General features: G+C 53.1%; 2 protein-coding genes across 2 annotated transcripts; both read left to right on the forward strand.

Moving 5' to 3' along the window:
* Positions 1 to 1086: 1086 nt before the first annotated feature.
* Positions 1087 to 4702, forward strand: LOC122207197 (gastric inhibitory polypeptide). The gene is made up of 4 exons (XM_042917073.1): positions 1087 to 1310; positions 2947 to 3093; positions 3704 to 3796; positions 4485 to 4702. The coding sequence occupies exons 1-4, from the start codon at positions 1225 to 1227 to the stop codon at positions 4687 to 4689; spliced, it is 531 nt and encodes a 176-aa protein (XP_042773007.1). The 5' UTR covers positions 1087 to 1224; the 3' UTR covers positions 4690 to 4702.
* A 5501-nt stretch (positions 4703 to 10203) lies between these two features.
* Positions 10204 to 19448, forward strand: SNF8 (SNF8 subunit of ESCRT-II). The gene is made up of 8 exons (XM_042914842.1): positions 10204 to 10350; positions 10720 to 10770; positions 13638 to 13776; positions 15561 to 15665; positions 16311 to 16383; positions 17324 to 17465; positions 18341 to 18415; positions 19218 to 19448. The coding sequence occupies exons 1-8, from the start codon at positions 10297 to 10299 to the stop codon at positions 19353 to 19355; spliced, it is 777 nt and encodes a 258-aa protein (XP_042770776.1). The 5' UTR covers positions 10204 to 10296; the 3' UTR covers positions 19356 to 19448.
* Positions 19449 to 19759: the final 311 nt, after the last annotated feature.

Raw genomic sequence — 19759 nt, forward strand, 5'->3', positions numbered from 1 at the left:
TTTCCCCCAGCCAGCTGGGATATCCCCCTAGATTTCGCAGCGGGGACATTGCTTCACTGCCAAAGCTGTGAGGCACTATCCAGGGCTGGGGTTCAAAGGACTGTGCCCCGCTCTCTCTGATCCAGGGGCGGCCTGTGGCCTGTGGGAGCGGTCCTACCCCAGGCAATGCCACCCTACTCAAGTGTGCCCTCACCCAGGGCATCCTTTCTGAGAGCACCTGTAAAGGAAGTGGGGCGGGAAGAATACAGGGCCCCCCTGCCCAGAAGTGGGGGCGGGGGGAGAAGAAAGGGGACCCTTAAGGTAGCCTGCCTTCTGAGGCAGCTGGAGATACCCAAATGTTAATCATCGATTAGCACAGTTCAGGTGGAAAGGGCAACTTTATTACGCGTAAAATGGACTTAATGTGGCAGGAGCTGCGGACTTAATTTTTTGAGATAAGATGCTTTTAGGCTAATCAGCAGGTGTGCGATGCCTGGATATAAAGGAGCTACCGCCGACTCTCTTGAGAGAGGCTCCAAAGGTCCAGAAGGTGGGAGGAAGAAATCCCTGCCCTGTCCTCGATCTAAGGAAGAGCTGGAAAGGAAGCCAGGTAAGAGAGCAGCTGGGACAGGGAACGGACGGGATACTGGAGGGGCAGTGGATCTTGGCACCCATTAATGCTCAGCACCGTCACCCCTGCACCTCTCTTTCTTTTCCTCTACATGAGAAATAAGGCGGCGGTTCTCACGATTCCTGTAACACCCAGGTGGCCAAGGCAGGAGGGCACAGCAGGACTGACCCCATTTCATCCGGGGGTGGGGGGGCGTCTTGAAAAGGGGTGAAAAGCAGTAATGAACCTTCCTCCCAAGCCCCGAGAAACCCAAGCCAGACCTAGAGATGTCTGGGTTCGTCTTCCTGCAGGGGGACCCTGGGTAGAAACAGTGAAGCTCGAGAAGGAGAGGATGAGACGGTCCGGTCCTGCTGGTGGCTTTCACTCGGGGCAAGAGGTTCTGTGATGGTTTAGGTGACGGCCGATCTGAGAGCCCCTGCCGCTCCCCAAGGCGAGGCTCCAGCCTCCCAGAAAAGCCCTGATCCCCAGAGCTCAGTGTCCCCAGCTTTCAGAACCCGCACAACGCTCTGAGGCGTCAGCGGGACGCGGCCGGCCACCCCGGCTGTCCCTGAGCACGGTGCTTCCCTCATCCCGGTCCCCTTTTGTCTCTTCGCTCAGGAAATAACCCTTGGAAGATGGGAGCCACGAAGATCTTCAATCTGCTGCTGGGGTCCCTGCTCCTGGCCGCGGTGCTGGCAGAGAAAGGGGAGGGTCACTCCAGGTAGGGGTGCAGGGGAGGAGGCCGCAGAGGATGGCCGGGTTCTGGCTCTGAGGGGGCGGAGGGGATGAGAAAGGGAGGAATCCCAGGCCAAGAGGGAAGAACTGGAGGGACAACCTGCCAGCAGTGTGTGTGCGCCGAGTGAGGACAGAACCAGAGGGTATTTATTCCGAGCTCCCATTGCCGCAAGAGAGACTGCGGTTAGATCTCTGGAAGGACTTCCTCAGTGGCTCAGTGTCTGAACTAGAGGACGGCGCCTCCCTTCCTAGCGAAAGCCTTCAGCGTTCGCGTATGTTCATTCTTCGGTCAAACTGTAGAGAAGGCCTCCTGGGCGCCACCCACAGGACATAAATGTGCCGAGTGGTCCACAAAGGCCTCGCGGAACGTACAGGCCCAAGGTGGGGGACAAAGAAACACCTAGGCGAGTTGCAGGCTGTCCCGAGAGCACCGCGAGGAAAGGCAAAATGTTCTGAGCCCGTGGAGCACGGGGCCTCTGTGCTCTGGAGGACCAGGAGGGACTTGTCTGAGCAAAGAGCTGGGCCTTGTCGGAGGCAAGGACTAGCCGTCTTCCCCACAAATCAGCCACGTCACATGTGGACGAGGACGGGGGCCGTCACATAGAAGCTGGGAACTTGGGCTAAGTCTGCCCGAGGGTAGATCCTAGATCTGCCCCCTGCTCTGTGTGTGCTACATCAATCTCGCTGCACCTTGGTTTCCTCGTTCCCAAAAAGGGATAGAAAGAGCGTCTACCTGGGGTGCCTGGGTGGCTCAGGGGGTTAAATGTCCGACTGCGGCTCAGGCCGTGATCTCATGGTTCATGGGTTCAAGCCCTGCATCAGGCTCCACACTTGGCACCTGCTTGGGATTCTCTCTTCCTCTCTCTCTCTCTCTCTCCCTCTCAAAATAAATAAATACACAAAAAAATATGGTGTCTGGGGGCACCTGGGTGGCTCAGTCAGTTGAGCGTCCGACTTCGGCTCAGGTCACGATCTCACGGTCCGTGAGTTCGAGCCCCGCGTCGGGCTCTGTGCTGACAGCTCAGAGCCCGGAGCCTGCTTCGGATTCTGTGTCTCCCTCTGTCTCTTCTCCTCCCTCACTCATGCTCTGTCTCTGTCTCTCAAAAAAATGAATAAGCGTTAAAAAAAAAAATGTTTTTAAAAATATGGTGTCTACCTTGTAGGGGTGTTATCAGGGTCACATGAGTTTACGCAGTAAAGGGCTTATAGAGGATCTGGAACACAGTAAGTGCCGTTACGTGAGGGCTCACTACTGTTGGTATGGATCAAGAACAAAGACTTGAATGGGGTTGGGCCAGGCAAGAGGAGTAAAGGAGGGACCTGAGATCAGTCCCCTGAGATCAGGGGGGGCCCTGATCCCTCTCTGCCCAGAAGCGACAGCCACACCCACTAAGGATGCAGTGGGCCCTTGGGCTGAGGACAGAGTCCCAGGGGCTTGATGCTTAGACAACAGGGTGTCTCCATAAAAACTGACTCCCAAGAAAGGGGGAGGGTTGTTTTCAAACATCAGCCTCCTATTAATGACGATCGATCGTTTGTCCCCGCATCGTGAGTCCCCTCGCCCCCTGCCCCTCCCACGGTGTCCTGCTTTCTCTCTCATCTCCCCTCCCTGCCCCCCCCAGACTCCACACTAGGGTCAGTGGCTCCCGACCTCGAGGCCCCAGGTACGCTGAGGGGACTTTCATCAGTGACTACAGCATCGCTATGGACAAGATCCGCCAACAAGACTTTGTGAACTGGCTGCTGGCCCAGAAGGGGAAGAAGAATGAGTAAGTCAATGCACCAGCCCTCTCTTGGCCCCAGGCTGGCCGTGCCTTCGTTCGTGTAGACCGGACGTCACATGTGCCACGCGGGCCTGTACTTCAACTCCAGGCTGTGCCTTTCCCTTAGGCACCGATGGGGAGCTGGACAATATGGTGGCCCTGACCAGGGCTCAGGCGATAGCCCAGTCTGGCATGGGACTAAGGCAATTTTCCGGTCTTCTTCTAAGGAGAAGGATCAGGGAAGATGGCGGGCAGGGGGTGGGGGGGGGGTTGGGGGGGGCTCACAGAGGATCTCCACTGGGCTGGGGACTAAGACAGAGATCGCTGAGCTGCTGACAATGATGATTTGGTGGGGGTCACTTCGGACTTAGGAAATAGGATACACTGCCCTTGTCCTTCTTCTCTTGGCCAAGTCCCTTCCCTTGCCCTCGCTGTTTGCTCAGCACGGTAGACGCCGAAAAGCTCTTTGGCAACTGAAGACAGGCAGTGGGGCGGCTGAACAAAGAAGTCCCCTCTGCGACTTGGGTTAAGGTCCCCAAAGGTCGGAGCGCTTGGGGACTGGGGGACATCTGGAGTCTCCCCAGCCCCACCCACCCCCTAATCTTTACCTGACCAGCTGGAAGCACAACATCACCCAGAGGGAGGCCGGGGCCCTGGAGCTGGCCCATCAATCTAACAGGAAGGAGGGGGCGGCGAGGGAGCAGCAGGGGTGAGTCAGCCCACAAGGGAAGGAGTGGGGGCAGGGCCTCATTGTTCCCTCTCCCAGACCCTGGAGCAGGGCAAGGCCCCAGATAAGCATCCCCTTCCACTCTCAGTTCAAAGAGGGGTCTTCTCTGAGTTCCCGGAGGCCAGCCCAAGCTTAAGGGGAGAAGCCTGGGAGAAATCGGGGCTGGGGTCCAAGGAGGGGTTTGGGGGCCAGAGTCCTGATGACCTAGTATGCAGAGTCACAGAGGCAAGGAGAGGGGGCAGCGCCAGAGGCCTCAGGGATCTGGCTTCCCCACTTCTCCCCGACAAACTTCAGGAAGGCCGTGTTTGAGGAATGGGGACCCTTCCAAAGCCAGTCCCTTGACATCAGTGGCCCCCTCTCCGAGAAAGCTGAGGAAGCTTCGGATCATTCTAGAGAGTGAATGTGCCCTAAATCACCTCTCGGGTTTGGGGAAGGCATTCTGGGTGGGTGGGTGGGACATCTGTATTGAAGACCCCCTATTCCCCTGGCCTGCAGACCAGGGTGGAGCTTTGAAAGCTGAGATGAGAGAGAGAGAGCAGCTGTGTTGACTCCCTCCCCCCCACCCCCGCTGCCCCTTGGAGTCCCGGGCCCTCTATTTACTCACTCCGGGTGGGGCCGAGGCTAAAAAAAAAAAAATGGCCAAGCCCGCCGAAGGCTTTCTTCTTGGCAGCTCCCTACCCAAGAACCCCAGTGATGAAGATCTGCTAAAGGTTTTACTGATTCGAGAGCTGCTGGCTTGGATGGCGGACCAGATGGAAATCTGCAGGTTCAGGTGGGGGCGGCGGTCGGCGGCTTTGGGCATCCTACACAGCGCTCATAAGCTTGGGCTTCGGGGCCACACATGGGTTCAGATCGTCACCCCAGCAAACCCATAAGCCTCTCTGAACCTCCGTGTTTTCACGAAAATCAAGGCTTATTCAGACCACTCCATGGGACTGTTGTCAGGTTTAAGCGAGATAATCCAGGGAGAGAGCCGAGAGCAACCTGTGAGGAATAGGAGTTCAGTGATGTTGGCGGCTATTATCCCTTCTTGAACTTCTGTCTCCACTGCGTCCAGGTGACAGGCTGCGCTCACCTCCCCGCCCACCCCATCCTATTCTCGGCTTTCCCACTGTACCCTTGTCCCATGGCCCCTTCCCAGTGACGGCGCTGGTAGAGTTGGAGGCATGTTTCCTCTCTCTGTGGGTCTCAGTGGTCCTTGAATCGACCTCACCAGCTAGGAAGTCCTTTAATCTATTATGTCCCAGAAGCAAGGGATGACTAACACCGCCATGAAGAGATCCGCCTACCTAAAGGACACTCATTTCAAGACGCAAACACTGAGGCGTGGAAACCGAAACACATCTCAGGCTTCCATGCTGGCAAGCCGGGGACCAAATCTGGGATGGCTTCCGGTAGAGGGCAGGAAGGGAGAGGGGGAGGGGGGCGGGATCAGAACAATGGAGAAGAGTATGAGAAATTCTCCGTAGGAAGGTGGGTGCTTTCTGGACTTACTTTGATGACTTATAATTAAGAAGGTAATTAGGAGGTAGGAGCTGCTGAACCATGGCTGAGCACCAGGATGGATTTGCTTTGCCGACTCTAAGTGGATAATGACCCCCCTCTCCAACCACTACCCCTCCTCTTTCCACTCTCCCCAGGTTTCAGTGACTCAGACCAAACCCGGCTCAGGTCCGGACTCTGCCCTTCACTTGCTCAGGCCTCAGCTGCACCCCAGGGCCCCCGAGAGAAGCCAAACCAATAAAGTTTAAGCTGAAATGAATCCTTGTGCCCACGGTCGAAACTTATTCCAACGTCTATCGAGCGCTACCAGGGAATGGTCTTCTGTGTGTGTGTGCCGCCCAATGCAAAGGAGCTATGGCTCCCACCGGCACCCATAATTCATCTCTTTAGTCTACAAACACTTATTGGAAAGCTAACATTGGCAGGGACTGTGGTCACCACTGGGAATATGGCAGCCAAGGAAATGAGCACAGTCCTTGCCCTTGAGGAATTTGCAGTCCCGTGATGGAGACAGACTTTAATCTTCAACATACATACACACACGCGCGCGCGCGCGCGCACACACACACACACACACACACATTAATAATCACCTAACATCCTAAGCCATGTGAAGAAAGAGTAGGGTGCTATGAGAAAGAATGGAGCAGCCTCATCTAGATAGAGTGGGGGGGGGGGGGTCGGAAGGGCCTCTTTGAGAACGTGACGTCCAAGCGGAGTGAACTTGCAAGGATAAAATGGCCAAGGGATGAGGCGAGCCTTAATAAATATCGCCCCAGTGTTCTCACAAAGCAAAACAGGCCATGGGAGATTAGCAGGAACAGATGCTGGTTGGGTAGGCAGAGGCAGGGTCTTAAAGGTCACACTGAAGCTTTTGGAGTTTATCCTCAGACCAAGGGCAAGGTCCTGAAGGATTCTGAGCAGGGGCAGGTTGGAAGATCTAGAAGCGTTCCCAAACAATCATGAGTGAGGACTATATACTGAGATGAATAGAGATGAAAGCCGGAAGGGAAGACCACTGCAGGATTCCAGGCTTACCCTAGCATGATGGTGGTAGGAATGAAAGGAAAGGGGCCAACTCCGTTTGTCCAAACGTCAGTACCTTTCTCTTCCAGTGTTCAAAGCCCCCCTTCCCCCCTCCGCCCACCGCCTTCCCCCCAGTGCCTGGTGTCCACAGAAAACAGGGCTGTCTACCCACCCCTTTCACTCGGGTTATCTTACCTGGAATGCCCTCTCTCCCCTCGATCTAGTCCTATTTTAGGAGACAAGAGTCAAACGCACCTCAATTCAAAGATTCAAATCGCTTACTCAGTCCGTGACTTGGCAAGTTCGTTAGTTCTTCACTCTTGGCCTGTTTCCCGTCTGTGAAAAAGAAGATTCCTAACTACCCAACTCCTAGGGTTAAGGTATTAATTCAGATAATGCCTGGCACAAAGTAAATGGTCAATAAAAGTTAACTTTTGTTATCATTTACCCACCTAAACCTCAATTTAGAAATACAAGGGTATTGGTTTTAAATCAGGGAGTGGCCAGCTGGATCGGCTGAAGGGCCGGGCCAGTAGCATAATTGAGAAAAGTGGGGAGGCTGTAAGACAATGGGAAGGATGAGGACTGTGAAAATGGAAGAGACACGCTTTCTGCTGACCAAACAAAACGCTTTTGAGAACTGAATTTGCCTGAGGGCTGCCAGGCACTGTCTTCCAACTCCGATATTGTAGATTTCCTCTCCCCTGAACTCCTTGAGGTCGGAGAGAATGTGTGTCACACAATTCAGAGCATGCCTTTGCTCAGAGGATATAGTTTAGTGATTCTCTATGGTAGAGCTGGTTGTCCTGGGGAGAAGTTGGATCTCTGTCTCTGGAGTCTTGGGTTCTCCGGGGGTCAGCGAATCAGAAAGGGCGATTTAAAATAATCTTGGTACAGTGTTCTTATTACGGGCCAGGCATTGTGCTCGGTACCTTACAAACATCACTTAAAGCCTCATGACATCATTTTAAGAGAACGTAATAGCTGTTAACCATGCACTACACTGCCTCCGTGAGGTAGAGAACTGAAGTCCTGTGCTCCGGCTAAGGCCAGTGAGTCACTGAAAGCAAGGGATGGCAAATGTGATGGGCTGCACACAGCGTATACTGGGGCTGAGCGCTTCTGGGAGCCGTGGTTAAGTTGTCAGGAATTTTGTGAGCAGGTTGTAGAATCATTGTTAGCTTGAAATTGGCCATGGCCAGGGTGCACCGTGGAAATTGACAAGTGCCATAAATCAGAGCTCCTCCCTCCCAGCCGGGAGAGGGGCTTGTTAAACATTTACCAGCACATTACTGGTCAACATACTTTCTCTAAAATTGTAAGAGAGAACAAACGTGTCCGAATAAGGGAGTGAGGGTGTCCGCGTAAGTGTGGTCACAAGGTTTGTCTCGGGCCAGTGTTTGCACCTATGGGAGTGAGTATGTGTGTGTGTGTGCATTTGAGGGTATGAATAGTTCAATTTGAAGACATGGGTGTGAGGGAGGGATCAGCGCATGTATCTTAAGGGGTCATACGGTGTGAGTCAAAGAGTGAGAAATGAAGCAGGTGTGTCTATTTGTGTCAGTGAGTCACGAAGGGACCAAATTTTTGTGTCAGGGAGTGGTGTAGGAAAAGTATGACGGTATGAGGGGCACCTGGCTGGCTCAGTCAGTGGAGCGAGCAACTCTTGATCTCTGGGCTGTGAGTTTGAGCCCCACGTTGGGTGTGGAGATTACTAAAAAATAAAATCTGGCTCAGTCAGTCAGGCGTCCGACTTCGGGTCAGGTCAGGATCTCACAGTCCATGAGCTCGAGCCCCGCATCAGGCTCTGTGCTGACAGCTGGGAGCCGGGAGCCTGCTTCAGATTCTGTGTCTCCCTTTCTCTCTGCCCGTGCCCCGCTCCCGCGCTCGCTCTGTCTCTGTCTCTGTCTCTCTCAAAAATAAAGGTCATCCAGAGGCAGGGAGCTCACGGCTGGTGTGACAGTGACAGTTCCGCTGCATGAAATCCTGACGGACCAGGCTCATTGGCTCCTGGCTCCATAATCCCTTAAGGACCAAAATGGTGGCGGACGATCGCCCATCCTCTTCTAATCCTTTAACTTGAAACCTCTGGTAACATCCCTCACATTCACGATTTTACCTTGCTGCGGATTCTGGATCTGTGTAGCTCTGCCCAGCTCTTTCTGTGGACCTTCCTACTAGCACATCCAGATGACCACTGGCCATCTCTCCTGTGATGTTACAGAGACCTCGATTTCAACACGTTCAAAACCACTCTTAATTACCTCTCCAGCTTCATCCTGTGGTGTCAGTCCCTGTCTCCCCACGCCCCTTCTCTGAATAGCACCATCCTGTTGCCCAAGCCAGTAAACGGGAGCATTTCCCCCCACCCACACCGCCCTCATCTATCGGTTTTACCATTCTGCCTTCCAAATACCCGTCTGTCCCATTCTCCCTGTCCTCGTGGCCACTCTCTTAGTCCTAGCGTTCACCATTTCTTTTTTTGTGAGTTTTATTTATTTAAGTAATCTCGACACCCTGTGTGGGACTCAAATCCACAACTCTGGGATCATCCTGGGGCTGAGCCAGCCAGGCACCCCCTAGCTCTCATTCCTAGGTTGGATTGCTATGACTGACTTAGGTCTCTCTAGGTTGTCACTGATTTTTCTGTTTCTAAAGTTTATTTATTTTTAGAGAGAGAGAGAGAGAGAGAGGGCGCATGTTAGCAGGGGGAGGGGCAGTGGAAGGGGAGAAAGAGGATCCCAAGCAGGCTCCCCACTGCCAGCGCAGAGCCCCATGTGGGGTTTGGTCTTGGGAACCAGGAGATCATGACCTGAGCAGAAATCAAAAGTCGGATGCTTACCCAACTGAGCCACCCAGGAGTCCTGGGCTGTCAGTTTTTAGAAAAAACCAGACTTTGATCTTCTTACTCCCTGACTTAAGAATCCTTCACTAGTCCTTTTGTTAGGCTCAATGCTATAGAAATCACTTATGGAGGGGCACCTGGGCAGCTCAGGTCGTTGAGTGCCTGACTTCCAGGTCATGATCTCACCGCTCGTGAGTTCGAGCCCTGCATCGGGCTCTGTGCTGACAGCTCAGAGTCTGGAGCCTGCTTCGGATTCTGTGTCTCCCTCTCTCTCTCTGCCCCTCCCCCACTCATTTTCTATCTCTCTCTCTGCCTCAAAAATAAACAAACATTAAAAAATTAAAAAAAAAAAAAAAAAACTTATGGAGCTTCCTAAACACACAGACGGATTCCACCCCACATCTGGTGAATAACAATCATAGCGGATGTTTACTTATGTGTCAGGCATCGCCCTAAATGCTTGGTTACACATTTTCTCCCTTCATCCTCACAACCACCTCACGAGTAGGTTACTCTAAACCAACCGTGGCCAGTAGACCACGAGAGGTTCAGGACTTTGCCGGGAGCTACTACATCATAAGCAGCGGTCGTGGGCTCTGGGGCCAGGCTTTCCGATTCCAGAGTCCCAGTTCTTAACTGTAAGGCCTGCCCCAGTCAGAACCTCCGCGTTTGCCTCCAACGGGGTCGGCTCCATTAGAGCAGAATACGTTGGGTTTCATGCTCAATGTGGAAGCTTCGGGACGACTCCGCGCCTGGCCCCGTATCAGGCGGCCGGAGGCTGGGTGGCGGCGGAAGGGCAGCCGCGCCAACAAGCGACGGTCTCAGGCACCCACGTGGGTGGGGGAACTCGCGGCCGACACGGAGGCCGCCGCCACGCGTCCTCGCCGCCTCGTCCTTCCCCGCCGCGGGGCTCCGCCGGGGCTTCTCCCAACCCGGCCACCCGAGGAAGGCGGGGCCGTTGTGCCCCGCGGCAGGAAGTCGGCGCGTAGCTTCCGGCGCGCGGAGATGACGCGCGGCCCGCGCTTCCGCGTCGGGAGCCGGCGGCGGATCCCGGGACGCGGAGACCCGGGGTCCCGGCAGCGGGGCGGCCCGCGGGCCCGGGGCTGGGATGCATCGCCGCGGGGTGGGAGCCGGCGCCATCGCCAAGAAGAAGCTGGCCGAGGTGAGGGGACGAAGGCCGACCCACAGCCACCCCCGACCCGACAGAGACTGAAGTCTTGGAGCGGAGAGCTCTGTACCCTCAAATCGCACCCCCCATCGCAGTCTGACAGCAGGCTGCTCGGGTCCCGGGGAACTGAGACTCTTCAGCTTCCGGTGGGTTGGAGTGTCAGCATCCCCGGGTCCACCAGCCCTTTCCCCCCCGCGTCCCCAAATTTGGCTACAGACCAGTCGTCTATTGTTCTTCCTCATCCCTCTCCCTAAGGAAAACCATTTCAAAGACACCCTCCTCTTTTCATACTTCAGCCGGGGCAGTACAAGTGGGAGCCCCCAGTGCCCACTCTCAACTCACGCCGGTCTCTTTGTCTGACAGGCCAAGTACAAGGAGCGAGGAACTGTCTTGGCTGAGGACCAGCTGGCCCAGGTGAGTCGGTTGGAGGACTCCAGGCAGGAGGGGAGACCCGACAGGGTGGACAGGACGCCTTTGATGTAAACTAGATTGTGTGGATTAACATTTTGAAATCTCTATTTATTTTTGAGGGAGAGACAGAGTGTGAGCGGGGGAGGAACAGAGAGAGAGAGGGAGACCCAGAATCCGAAGCAGGCTCCAGGCTCTGAGCTGTCAGCACAGAGCCTCCCGCGGGGGGCTGAACTCAAGAACCCCCGAGGTCGTGACCTGAGTCGAAGTCGGAGGCTTGACCGACTGAGCCACCACCGGGGTGCCCCTAGGTTGTTCGGATCAAACTAAAACCCGACTCTTTGGCAAATCTTGGTTTCTGGACTGCTCAGACCATTTGCCGACTTGCTAACGACGGTGATAGCTGACATCTTTGAATGATTACATGCTTTCATCCTCCCATGCACGTGCCCGTTTTTTCTCGACCCTGTCTTGTTCATTCATCCTGACAGTCCTATCAGGAGAGAGCTCTGTTCTTCCCAGTTTAGAATTGAGGACATTCAGGGGATTTGTCCAAGGTTACCTGGGTAATAGTTGGTAGAGCCGTTTGACTTAGATCTTTGGAGGCTTTCACTTGATGTGCCGGGGGATAACATGAAAATATTGCTTACTCTGTGCCATCCAGCCCCACCACTGTCCCCTCCAGAAGTGTGTGTCAGTGATGGGGCGCGGGGCCTGCGGTTTCCTTTTCTAACACTTCCCTTTTCTGTCCATGCCCCAAGTTTACTCAGTTATGACGACTGGGGAAGGAGAGGAGGAAGCAGTTAAGCAAGGAAATGGGGGTCCTTGAACTGAGGAAAGAGACACAGGCTGTGCTCTTCAAAAGCTCCCACTCATAAGGGAGATGACATACAGGAATCAACTGGAAATGGTGATTATAATGTTTCTAATATGTAGCAAGTGAAGTGTTGGGCCAGGAGCGGTTACTCTCCCGGCAGGTAGAAAGTAGGCTTTGTTAATTAGACAAAGGGAAGGAGTCACAGCCATAAGTCAGAAAATCCCCAAATCATTAGTACCTTAGCTTTGGAATGCAGTCTGGTAGGCCCCCACCCCTCCCTTAGGGATTCTTTTTTTTTTTTTTAATTTTTTTTTTTTTAACGTTTATTTTTTGAGACAGAGAGAGACAGAGCATGAACGGGGGAGGGGCAGAGAGAGAGGGAGACACAGAATCGGAAGCAGGCTCCAGGCTCTGAGCCATCAGCCCAGAGCCCGATGCGGGGCTCGAACTCACGGACCGCGAGATCATGACCTGAGCTGAAGTCGGACGCTTAACCGACTGAGCCACCCAGGCGCCCCAGGGATTCTTTCTTTTGGAGTTGATTCCAAGAAGGTCCATGACTGAAAGATTAAACAGTCACTGCACACCTAATTCATTTTCTCCTATTTAGCCTTTCTGTCAGTGGCTGGAGATTTCCCTCTCTCTGAATGCTGCATTCCCTCGTTTTTAAAAGTTTATTTAGAGAGAGAGAGAGAGAGAGCAAGCTTGCGAGTACTCCTGAGTGAGACAGAGGGAGAGAGAGGATCCCAAGCAGGTTCCTCGCTGCAGGGCTCGATCTCAGGAACCATGAGATCATGACCTGAGCTGAAATCAAGAGTCAGATGTTTGACGGACTGAGCCACTCAGGCAATTCCCCCCCACCTCATTTTTAAGACAAAATGGATTATGAGGTGCACCTTCAATGTAATGACAGTTTCTGTGGGAAAAAGAAAAAGAAGGCACTACATTAGATGTGCCACTGATTGTTAGAGGCATCCTGTCTTTAGAACAGGAACACGTGGGGGGATAAATGTGTTTTATTTTTTATTTATGTTTCTTTTTAAAATATTTGATTTATTTTTAAAAATTTTAATTTTTTTAAAATTTATTTTTGAGAGACAGAGGGTGAGTGGGGGAGGGGCAGAGAGAGAAGGAGACACAGAATCTGAAGCAGGCTCCAGGCTCTGAGCTGTCAGTGCAGAGCCCAACATGGGGCTCGAACCCGTGAACCGCGAGATCATGACCTGAGCTGAAGTCGGCCGCTTAACTGACTGAGCCACCCAGGCGCCCCTAAAATATATTTTTTAATGTTTTTTTATTTATTTTTAAGACAGAGAGAGAGAGAGAGCATGAGCGGGGTTGGGGCAGAGAGAGAGGGAGACACAGAATCTGAAGCAGGCTCCAGGCTCCTAGCAGTCAGCACAGAGCCCGACGTGGGGCTCAAACTCACGAACCGTGAGATCATGACTTGAGCTGAAGTCGGACGCTCAACTGACTGAGCCACCTGGGCGCCCCTAAAACATTTTATTGTTAAGTAAACTCCACCCAATGTGGGGCTCAAACTCACAACCCTGAGATCAAGAGTTATGTGCTCCACTGACAGAGCCAGCCAGGCGTCCCCCAAAATGTGTGTTTTAGAATTGAGGAAACATTATAGCATCCAAGTCAGCTGACAGCAGAACCACGAAGGAGAGTTAGGGATAAATAGAGAAGGAACAAGGGGCGCCCGGGTGGCTCAGTCGGTTGGGCATCTGACTGCGGCTCAGGTCATGATCGCGGTTCGTGAGTTCGAGCCCTGCATCGGGTTCTGTCCTGACAGCTCGGAGCCTGCTTCGGATACTGTGTCTCCCTCTCTGCCCTTCCCCTCCTCGGTCTCTCTCTCTCTCTCAAAAATGAATAAACATTAAAAAAAGATTTTTTTTTTTTTAAAAGAAAGGGGGGATAAGAAACAGCATAATAGTAGGCCTGGAGGAAATGGGTTATTTTAGCCCTTGCCCTGCCACTGGGCCAGGAACTTATTTTTGACATCTATCACTTAGCTGGGCTGCCCCTAACCTCCTCCTTGTCCACCCTACAGATGTCAAAGCAGTTGGACATGTTCAAGACCAACCTGGAGGAGTTTGCCAGCAAGCATAAGCAGGAGATCCGGAAGAATCCAGAATTCCGGGTGCAGTTCCAGGACATGTGCGCCACCATCGGGGTGGATCCTCTGGCCTGTAAGGAGTTGACTGTAGGGGTGTGGTATTCTCCTAGGGACAGGAGCGCATCTCCTTGTCATCACTGTTGTCAGGGCATCTTCTAGAAGGGCCTGCAGGGAGAGCCAGAGGGTGTAGTCTTTGGTGTGGGCCTGGCAGGGTGGCTGAGGGCCCGCTTTGATGGGAAAGCTGGAGAGGCTGGAGAGTGGGCTGGTAGCCAGTGTGCCTGACCTCCCCTTCGATGATCTACAGTGGAATTTTTTAATGGGTTTTTTCCCCTATTAAAAAAGAATTTCGGGGGCGCCTGGGTGGCTCAGTCGGTTCAGCGACCGACTTCGGTTCAGGTCATGATCTCATGGTTTGTGGGTTCGAGCCCCGCATCGGGCTCTGAGCTGACAGCTCAGAGCCTGGAGCCTGCTTCAGATTCTGTGTCTCCTCTCTCTGCCCCTCCCCTACTCGCTCTTTCTCTCTCTCTCTCTCTCTCTCTCTCAAAAATAAATAAAACATTTAAAAAAAAAAAGAATGGGGCGTCTGGGTGGCTCAGTTGGTTAAGCGTCTGACTTCAGCTCAGGTCACGATCTCACGGTCCACGAGTTTGAGCCCCGCGTCAGGCTCTGGGCTGATGGCTCAGAGCCTGGATCCTGCTTCTGATTCTGTGTCTCCCTCTCTCTCTGACCCTCCCCCATTCATGCTCTGTCTCTCTCTGTCTCAAAAATAAATAAACATTGAAAAACTTAAAAAAAAAAAAAAAAAGAATTTCATTTTAATGAAAGTAGCATGTAATTATGCGGTCGGTCAACGAAGGAGAAAAGAGAAAAACAGAAAATAGAAGTCTCCTGATCCTGTCCCCTAATTGCAGGGATACATATTAACAGTCTAAGGTTATCTTGCTGGACACATACATTGTATTTATAAACTTTTTTTTTTTAACATATTGGATTATGCTATAATTACTACTCTATAGCCTGCATTTTTTACTCCATAAACTATGGCCTTCAATGGATTTTTGAATGCCCAGTCTGCATTTTTTTTTTTTTTTTTAACGTTTATTTATTATTGAGAGACAGAGAGAGACAGAGCATGAGCAGGGGAGGGGCAGAGAGAGGAGGAGACACAGAATCCGAAGCAGGCTCCAGACTCTGAGCTGTCAGCAGACAGCCCGACGCAGGGCTCGAACCCACAAACCGTGAGATCGTGACCCGAGCCGAAGTCGGTCGCTCAACCGACTGAGCCACCCAGGCACCCCTGCATATTCTTTTTTCTTAGCCTTGTCCCATCATATTTCCCTGTATGCTTTGGGAAAGGAAAACTCAGTTTCATAGTATCCTGGAGCCACTTAGCCAAACAGAAATGCCTTTTAGAAGGCCCACCCTTTACAACTGTCTGAGCCTGTTTTTTTTTTTTTAACGTTTATTTATTTTTGAGACAGAGAGAGAGCGAGCATGAACGGGGGAGGAGCAGAGAGAGAGGGAGACACAGAATCGGAAGCAGGCTCCAGGCTCCGAGCCATCAGCCCAGAGCCCGACGCGGGGCTCGAACTCACAGACCGCGAGATCGCGAGATTGTGACCTGAGCTGAAGTCGGACGCTTAACCGACTGAGCCACCCAGGTGCCCCTGAGCCTGTTTTTTAGCAGGAATTTCCAAGAGTTCCAACTGTTTGGGGATCCTGAGTAGTAAATGGAGCACAAGGAGTTAGGCTAGGCAGGGCAGGCTTCCTACAGGATAGATGTTTTAATCTAGCTTTGAAAGAAACTATGGGCGTAGGCTAACATATGACCTAGACTGTTGCCTTTCTGTCTTTTAGCTGGAAAAGGATTTTGGTCTGAGATGCTAGGCGTGGGAGATTTCTATTATGAGCTGGGTGTTCAGATCATCGAAGTGTGCCTGGCCCTGAAGCACCGGAATGGAGGTGAGTGTGGCGAAGTCTCTTGACTGGGCTTTGGGCTTCCCTGAGAGAGAGAGAGAGAGAGAGAACCCTGAAAGATGAGCTTTTCCAGCCTTCAGTCTGCAGGCCAGTGAGATCTTGAGAAACTGGTCTTCTGAAGTGTCTCAGCCGCTTCATGCCCTTGAATCTATACCACGTCTCCATGGCCAGGGGTAAATGGAATGGCCTGGATGATTGTCCCTGTTCTCTAGAGACCTTTGCCCTGGGGAGGTCCAGCCCCTGGTTAGTATAGAAAACAGTAGGGAGGTAGGAGCTAAGGCCTTTTCCCCTGATACACAACGTGTCTGGGTTATGACTTTATCACGAGGAACTCTAGGTCTGCCCTGCCACTCCCAGGAAAGTAGGGTGATGCCGAGTTTCTGTGCTCCCCAAAACGTGACCTCCAAAATGGGCCTCCAGCGGCGTCCTCTTAATGAGCGCATCGAATGGGCTGTGTTGAAGTCAAGAAAGCAAGCGAGCTTAGACCCAGTTAGAAATCACTGGCCGTAAATAGATAACAGCCTCGACGTTGAGCGAGTGTTTATAGCTTTTGGGAGATGCTGCCGCCTTTGCTTTTTTAAATTGGTTTGGTTTAGCGGACTTCATCTGCTTTCCTGTCCCCTCCAACAGGTCTGATAACTCTGGAAGAACTACATCAGCAGGTGTTAAAAGGAAGGGGCAAATTCGCACAGGATGTCAGCCAGTAGGTCGTGCCTTCCAGTCCCTTGGAGTGTAGAAAAGCCTTTCTAGAAATCACATGAAATCTTTTCTCTTCACGGCTCGTATGTCTGGGCTTCTTTAGGAATCATTTTATTCCAACATGTTTTTTTAGAATGCCAAAAGTGCACAGATATAAAAAACCAAAAACCACCTGTAACTTCTCCAGCGAGAGATTACAACTGCCAGCATTCCGGTGTATTTCCTTCTAAGCATCATTTATGTATTTTTTTCATGTCTACGTAATGTATTGTTGCTTTTTTTTTTTTTTTTTTTTAACTTGGGGCTGTGTAGACTCTGGATTACTTGGGGTTCAGGAAGCTAGCGCGCCCGCACGGAGAAAGGTTGGGGAGAGGGGTGGGGGCCAGAAGATGGGGGGAGATAGATTGATCTGGTTCGCCAGCCTCTCTGTGGGACTTCAGGGTGAGAAAAGTTTTAAAAAAACAAAAAGAAATGCTGTCAGCATGTGGGCTGGGTATGCGGACCCACCGTGTTGCGGGTTTTCTTTTTCCCTGGTTTGAGTTAGTGGGGAACTAGGGAAAAGCCACATGGCAGTAATCAGCCGGGTGGCCCTCTGTAAAATGGAGAAGCGTTTTGCACTTGGCCGTAGTCCACGCCGCTCCCTGCTGTCCCCTGCCTTTAGCTCCTTCGTTCACATTTCCTGACGGGCCCCTGTAGGCGTTATTTTTGACCTCTGTCTGGGGTTAGGATGGTTTGCTGAGTGCGCGGGCTGATCGCCGGGCACCGTCTCCTTTGACTGGCAGCGGCACCATTTGGTGCCCTCTGACCCCGCCTCTTCGCTAATGTCACTGAATGTCGCCCGCCCTCTTGGGTCTTCTGTCGGGGCGTCCCGGGGCCGAGCCGGAAGTGCGTCGTTGCCAGGTCCGCTCGGCCCAAGGTGTTTCAGCAGCGTTTCCTCCCCTCAGAGACGACCTTATCAGGGCCATCAAGAAGCTGAAGGCGCTCGGCACCGGCTTTGGCATCATCCCCGTGGGTGGCACCTACCTCATTCAGTCTGTTCCGGCTGAGCTCAATATGGACCACACGGTGGTGCTGCAGCTGGCGGAGGTACCGCGGGCCTCGCGAGGGGCCAGGGCTCGCGGGGAGGGGAGGGGAGGCGTGTGCGTGCACGTGTGTGGGCGGGGCTTCTGGAGCCGCGGGGCGGGGTGGGGGGCAGGGGGGCGGGGCGGTGGGGGGGTCTTCTGCCCAGACTGCCTAGCGGATGCACCAGTCAGACCTGACCTTCTTTAGGAGACGTTTATTGAGCAGCTACAGTGCCAAGCACCGGGCCAGGCTGCGGGGCGCAGAACGACGGGTACCACGTGGTTCCTGCTCTGCGGGAGCTTACAGTCTAGCGGAATAGGCGGACATGCAGACGACGAACTGTATTTTCTTGGGTAGACAGGTTCTTTGAGGTCTTCTTAAAACTGGGTGTCGATGCCGCAGAACAAATGTGTAATCTTGTTTACCGTTCCCCCTGTTCCTCAGCACGTCCCCCACCCCTGCCAAATCCTTACCATGGCTTTAGGAAAGAGGGGTTCGGGTTTCTTAAATCTATACCCCCGAACAAAACTCAAGAAGGAGAGGGCTTTTCTCCCTGGGGAATGGTCACCGTCCCTTCCTGTCCGTTCATTGTCCTGAATCAGATCATACTCCAAAGTTCTCTGAGAAAGTCTAATGTTTTAGTACCAGGGACCCCACTTTTTAAGACTCAACCCCCTCCCCCCCCCCCCCCCCCCCCCCCCCCCCCCCACCTCGTCACCCTGAAAGTTGCTTCTCTCTCTCTTTGCTGGGACTTCTAAACATTCTTTTTTTGTGCTCTCATAGGCTTCGCCCAAGGGCAGTTTTTTGTCCCGTGTGGGTAAACCCGTTGTTCCTGGGCGGATGCTGGGCTCTTAGGGAAAGTACGCTGTTACCTGACTCCCCATCCCTCCTTCCTTCAGAAAAATGGCTACGTGACCGTCAGCGATATCAAAGCCAGTCTTAAATGGGAGACCGAGCGAGCGCGGCAAGTGCTGGTATGTGAATTTTGGAATGGCCCAGCAAAGATGGGCCCCAGATGGGAGGAGGAGGGTGGACAGGCAGCACACGGGCAGGACCTAGCCTCGCTCCGCCGGCCTCTTGCCTTGAAGGCCCACAGAAGTGACCCCACGTCTCTGAGGGTGGCCCTGAGAGGTACAACCGAGGCAGGCTCCTGACTGCGGCAGGCGAGCCCCCCCACCCCGCCTCCTGTCTCCCGGCCTGGAGAGCCTGGTGAGACCATTCACGTAGTTTGTATCAGAAGTAACGCTGTTAATACAGAGTGAGAGGGTTGTGAACTACTTAATGACACATCCACGATCATATTCTGTTACATTGCGTGTTGTGGTTACAGTTTTATAGATACAGATTTCGTGGCGCTAACGAGAGGCCGATGTTACGAGAAGGAGTATGAGACCGTAAACCCTGGCCTTCAATACCTTCTTCCTCATCCAGGCAGTTAAACTAGATTTCCTTTTTTTCTGGAAAGCAGGGTAACAGAAACATCTATTTAATGCTGTGGGGCACAACCAGCCCCTCTTGGGCCTCTTTCCAGCTGTAGGAATCGGGAGTCCATTCTAAGCTAACACAGCCCTTTCGTTAACTTCTCCCTAAAGGTTTACCCGCGAGGTAACGGACACGGAACTAAGCACGGTGGCTCCCATCGTGTAAACACGTGAAGGCACTCGTGTAGATGTAGCCCGAAAACCCCACTGAAGCCAAAACAGGTGGGGGGGGTTGTCAGTCTACCCTACGGGGGCTCCCTTGTCCCAGAGGATTCTTCCTCCCCGTTCCCTCCAGGAACACCTGCTGAAGGAAGGGCTGGCCTGGCTGGACCTACAGGCGCCTGGGGAGGCCCACTACTGGCTGCCCGCTCTTTTCACGGACCTCTACTCCCAGGAGATTACAGCCGAGGAGGCCAGAGAAGCCCTCCCCTGACTCTGGGAGCGCCCGGGGGGTGGGGGCCGGGGGCCCGGCAGCTGGCAGGGAGAGGAGGGGAGAGCGGTTGGCGAATAAAACCCGAACAACTTTGCTTTTGTCTCTGTTTTCTTTCAAGAAGAAAGAGTTCCAAGTTTTCTTGCGCCCTCCGTACGCTTCACCCATTGACTTTTTTCTTAAAGTGCCTTCCCGTAGCATCTTTAGTGGAGAAAACCTCATTTATCCAGGAAGGAGGACCCGAGTTACACAGAACAGCGAGCACGGAGGGAAGGACCTCTACGGGCCGGTCTTCCAAGCTCACGGCGAAGCCGGGTCTAGGACGAAGGCTGTCCGCCTCCTGGCTCGACAGCCTAGTCTCTCTCTAGCCCTGAGGCATAAATCACAGCCCGCTGGCTCAAAGCTGG

This window comes from Panthera leo, chromosome E1, assembly GCF_018350215.1.
Source record: "Panthera leo isolate Ple1 chromosome E1, P.leo_Ple1_pat1.1, whole genome shotgun sequence".
Lineage (NCBI taxonomy): Eukaryota > Metazoa > Chordata > Mammalia > Carnivora > Felidae > Panthera > Panthera leo.

Coding starts and splice junctions, on each gene's coding strand:
- LOC122207197 (XM_042917073.1), top strand. CDS start 1,225: ATGGGAGCCACGAAGATCTTCAATCTGCTGCTGGGGTCCCTGCTCCTG. Junction 1,311..2,946: donor AAAGGGGAGGGTCACTCCAG/GTAGGGGTGCAG, acceptor TGCCCCCCCCAG/ACTCCACACTAGGGTCAGTG. Junction 3,094..3,703: donor CAGAAGGGGAAGAAGAATGA/GTAAGTCAATGC, acceptor TTACCTGACCAG/CTGGAAGCACAACATCACCC.
- SNF8 (XM_042914842.1), top strand. CDS start 10,297: ATGCATCGCCGCGGGGTGGGAGCCGGCGCCATCGCCAAGAAGAAGCTG. Junction 16,384..17,323: donor TTCGCACAGGATGTCAGCCA/GTAGGTCGTGCC, acceptor TCCTCCCCTCAG/AGACGACCTTATCAGGGCCA. Junction 17,466..18,340: donor TGGTGCTGCAGCTGGCGGAG/GTACCGCGGGCC, acceptor TCCTTCCTTCAG/AAAAATGGCTACGTGACCGT.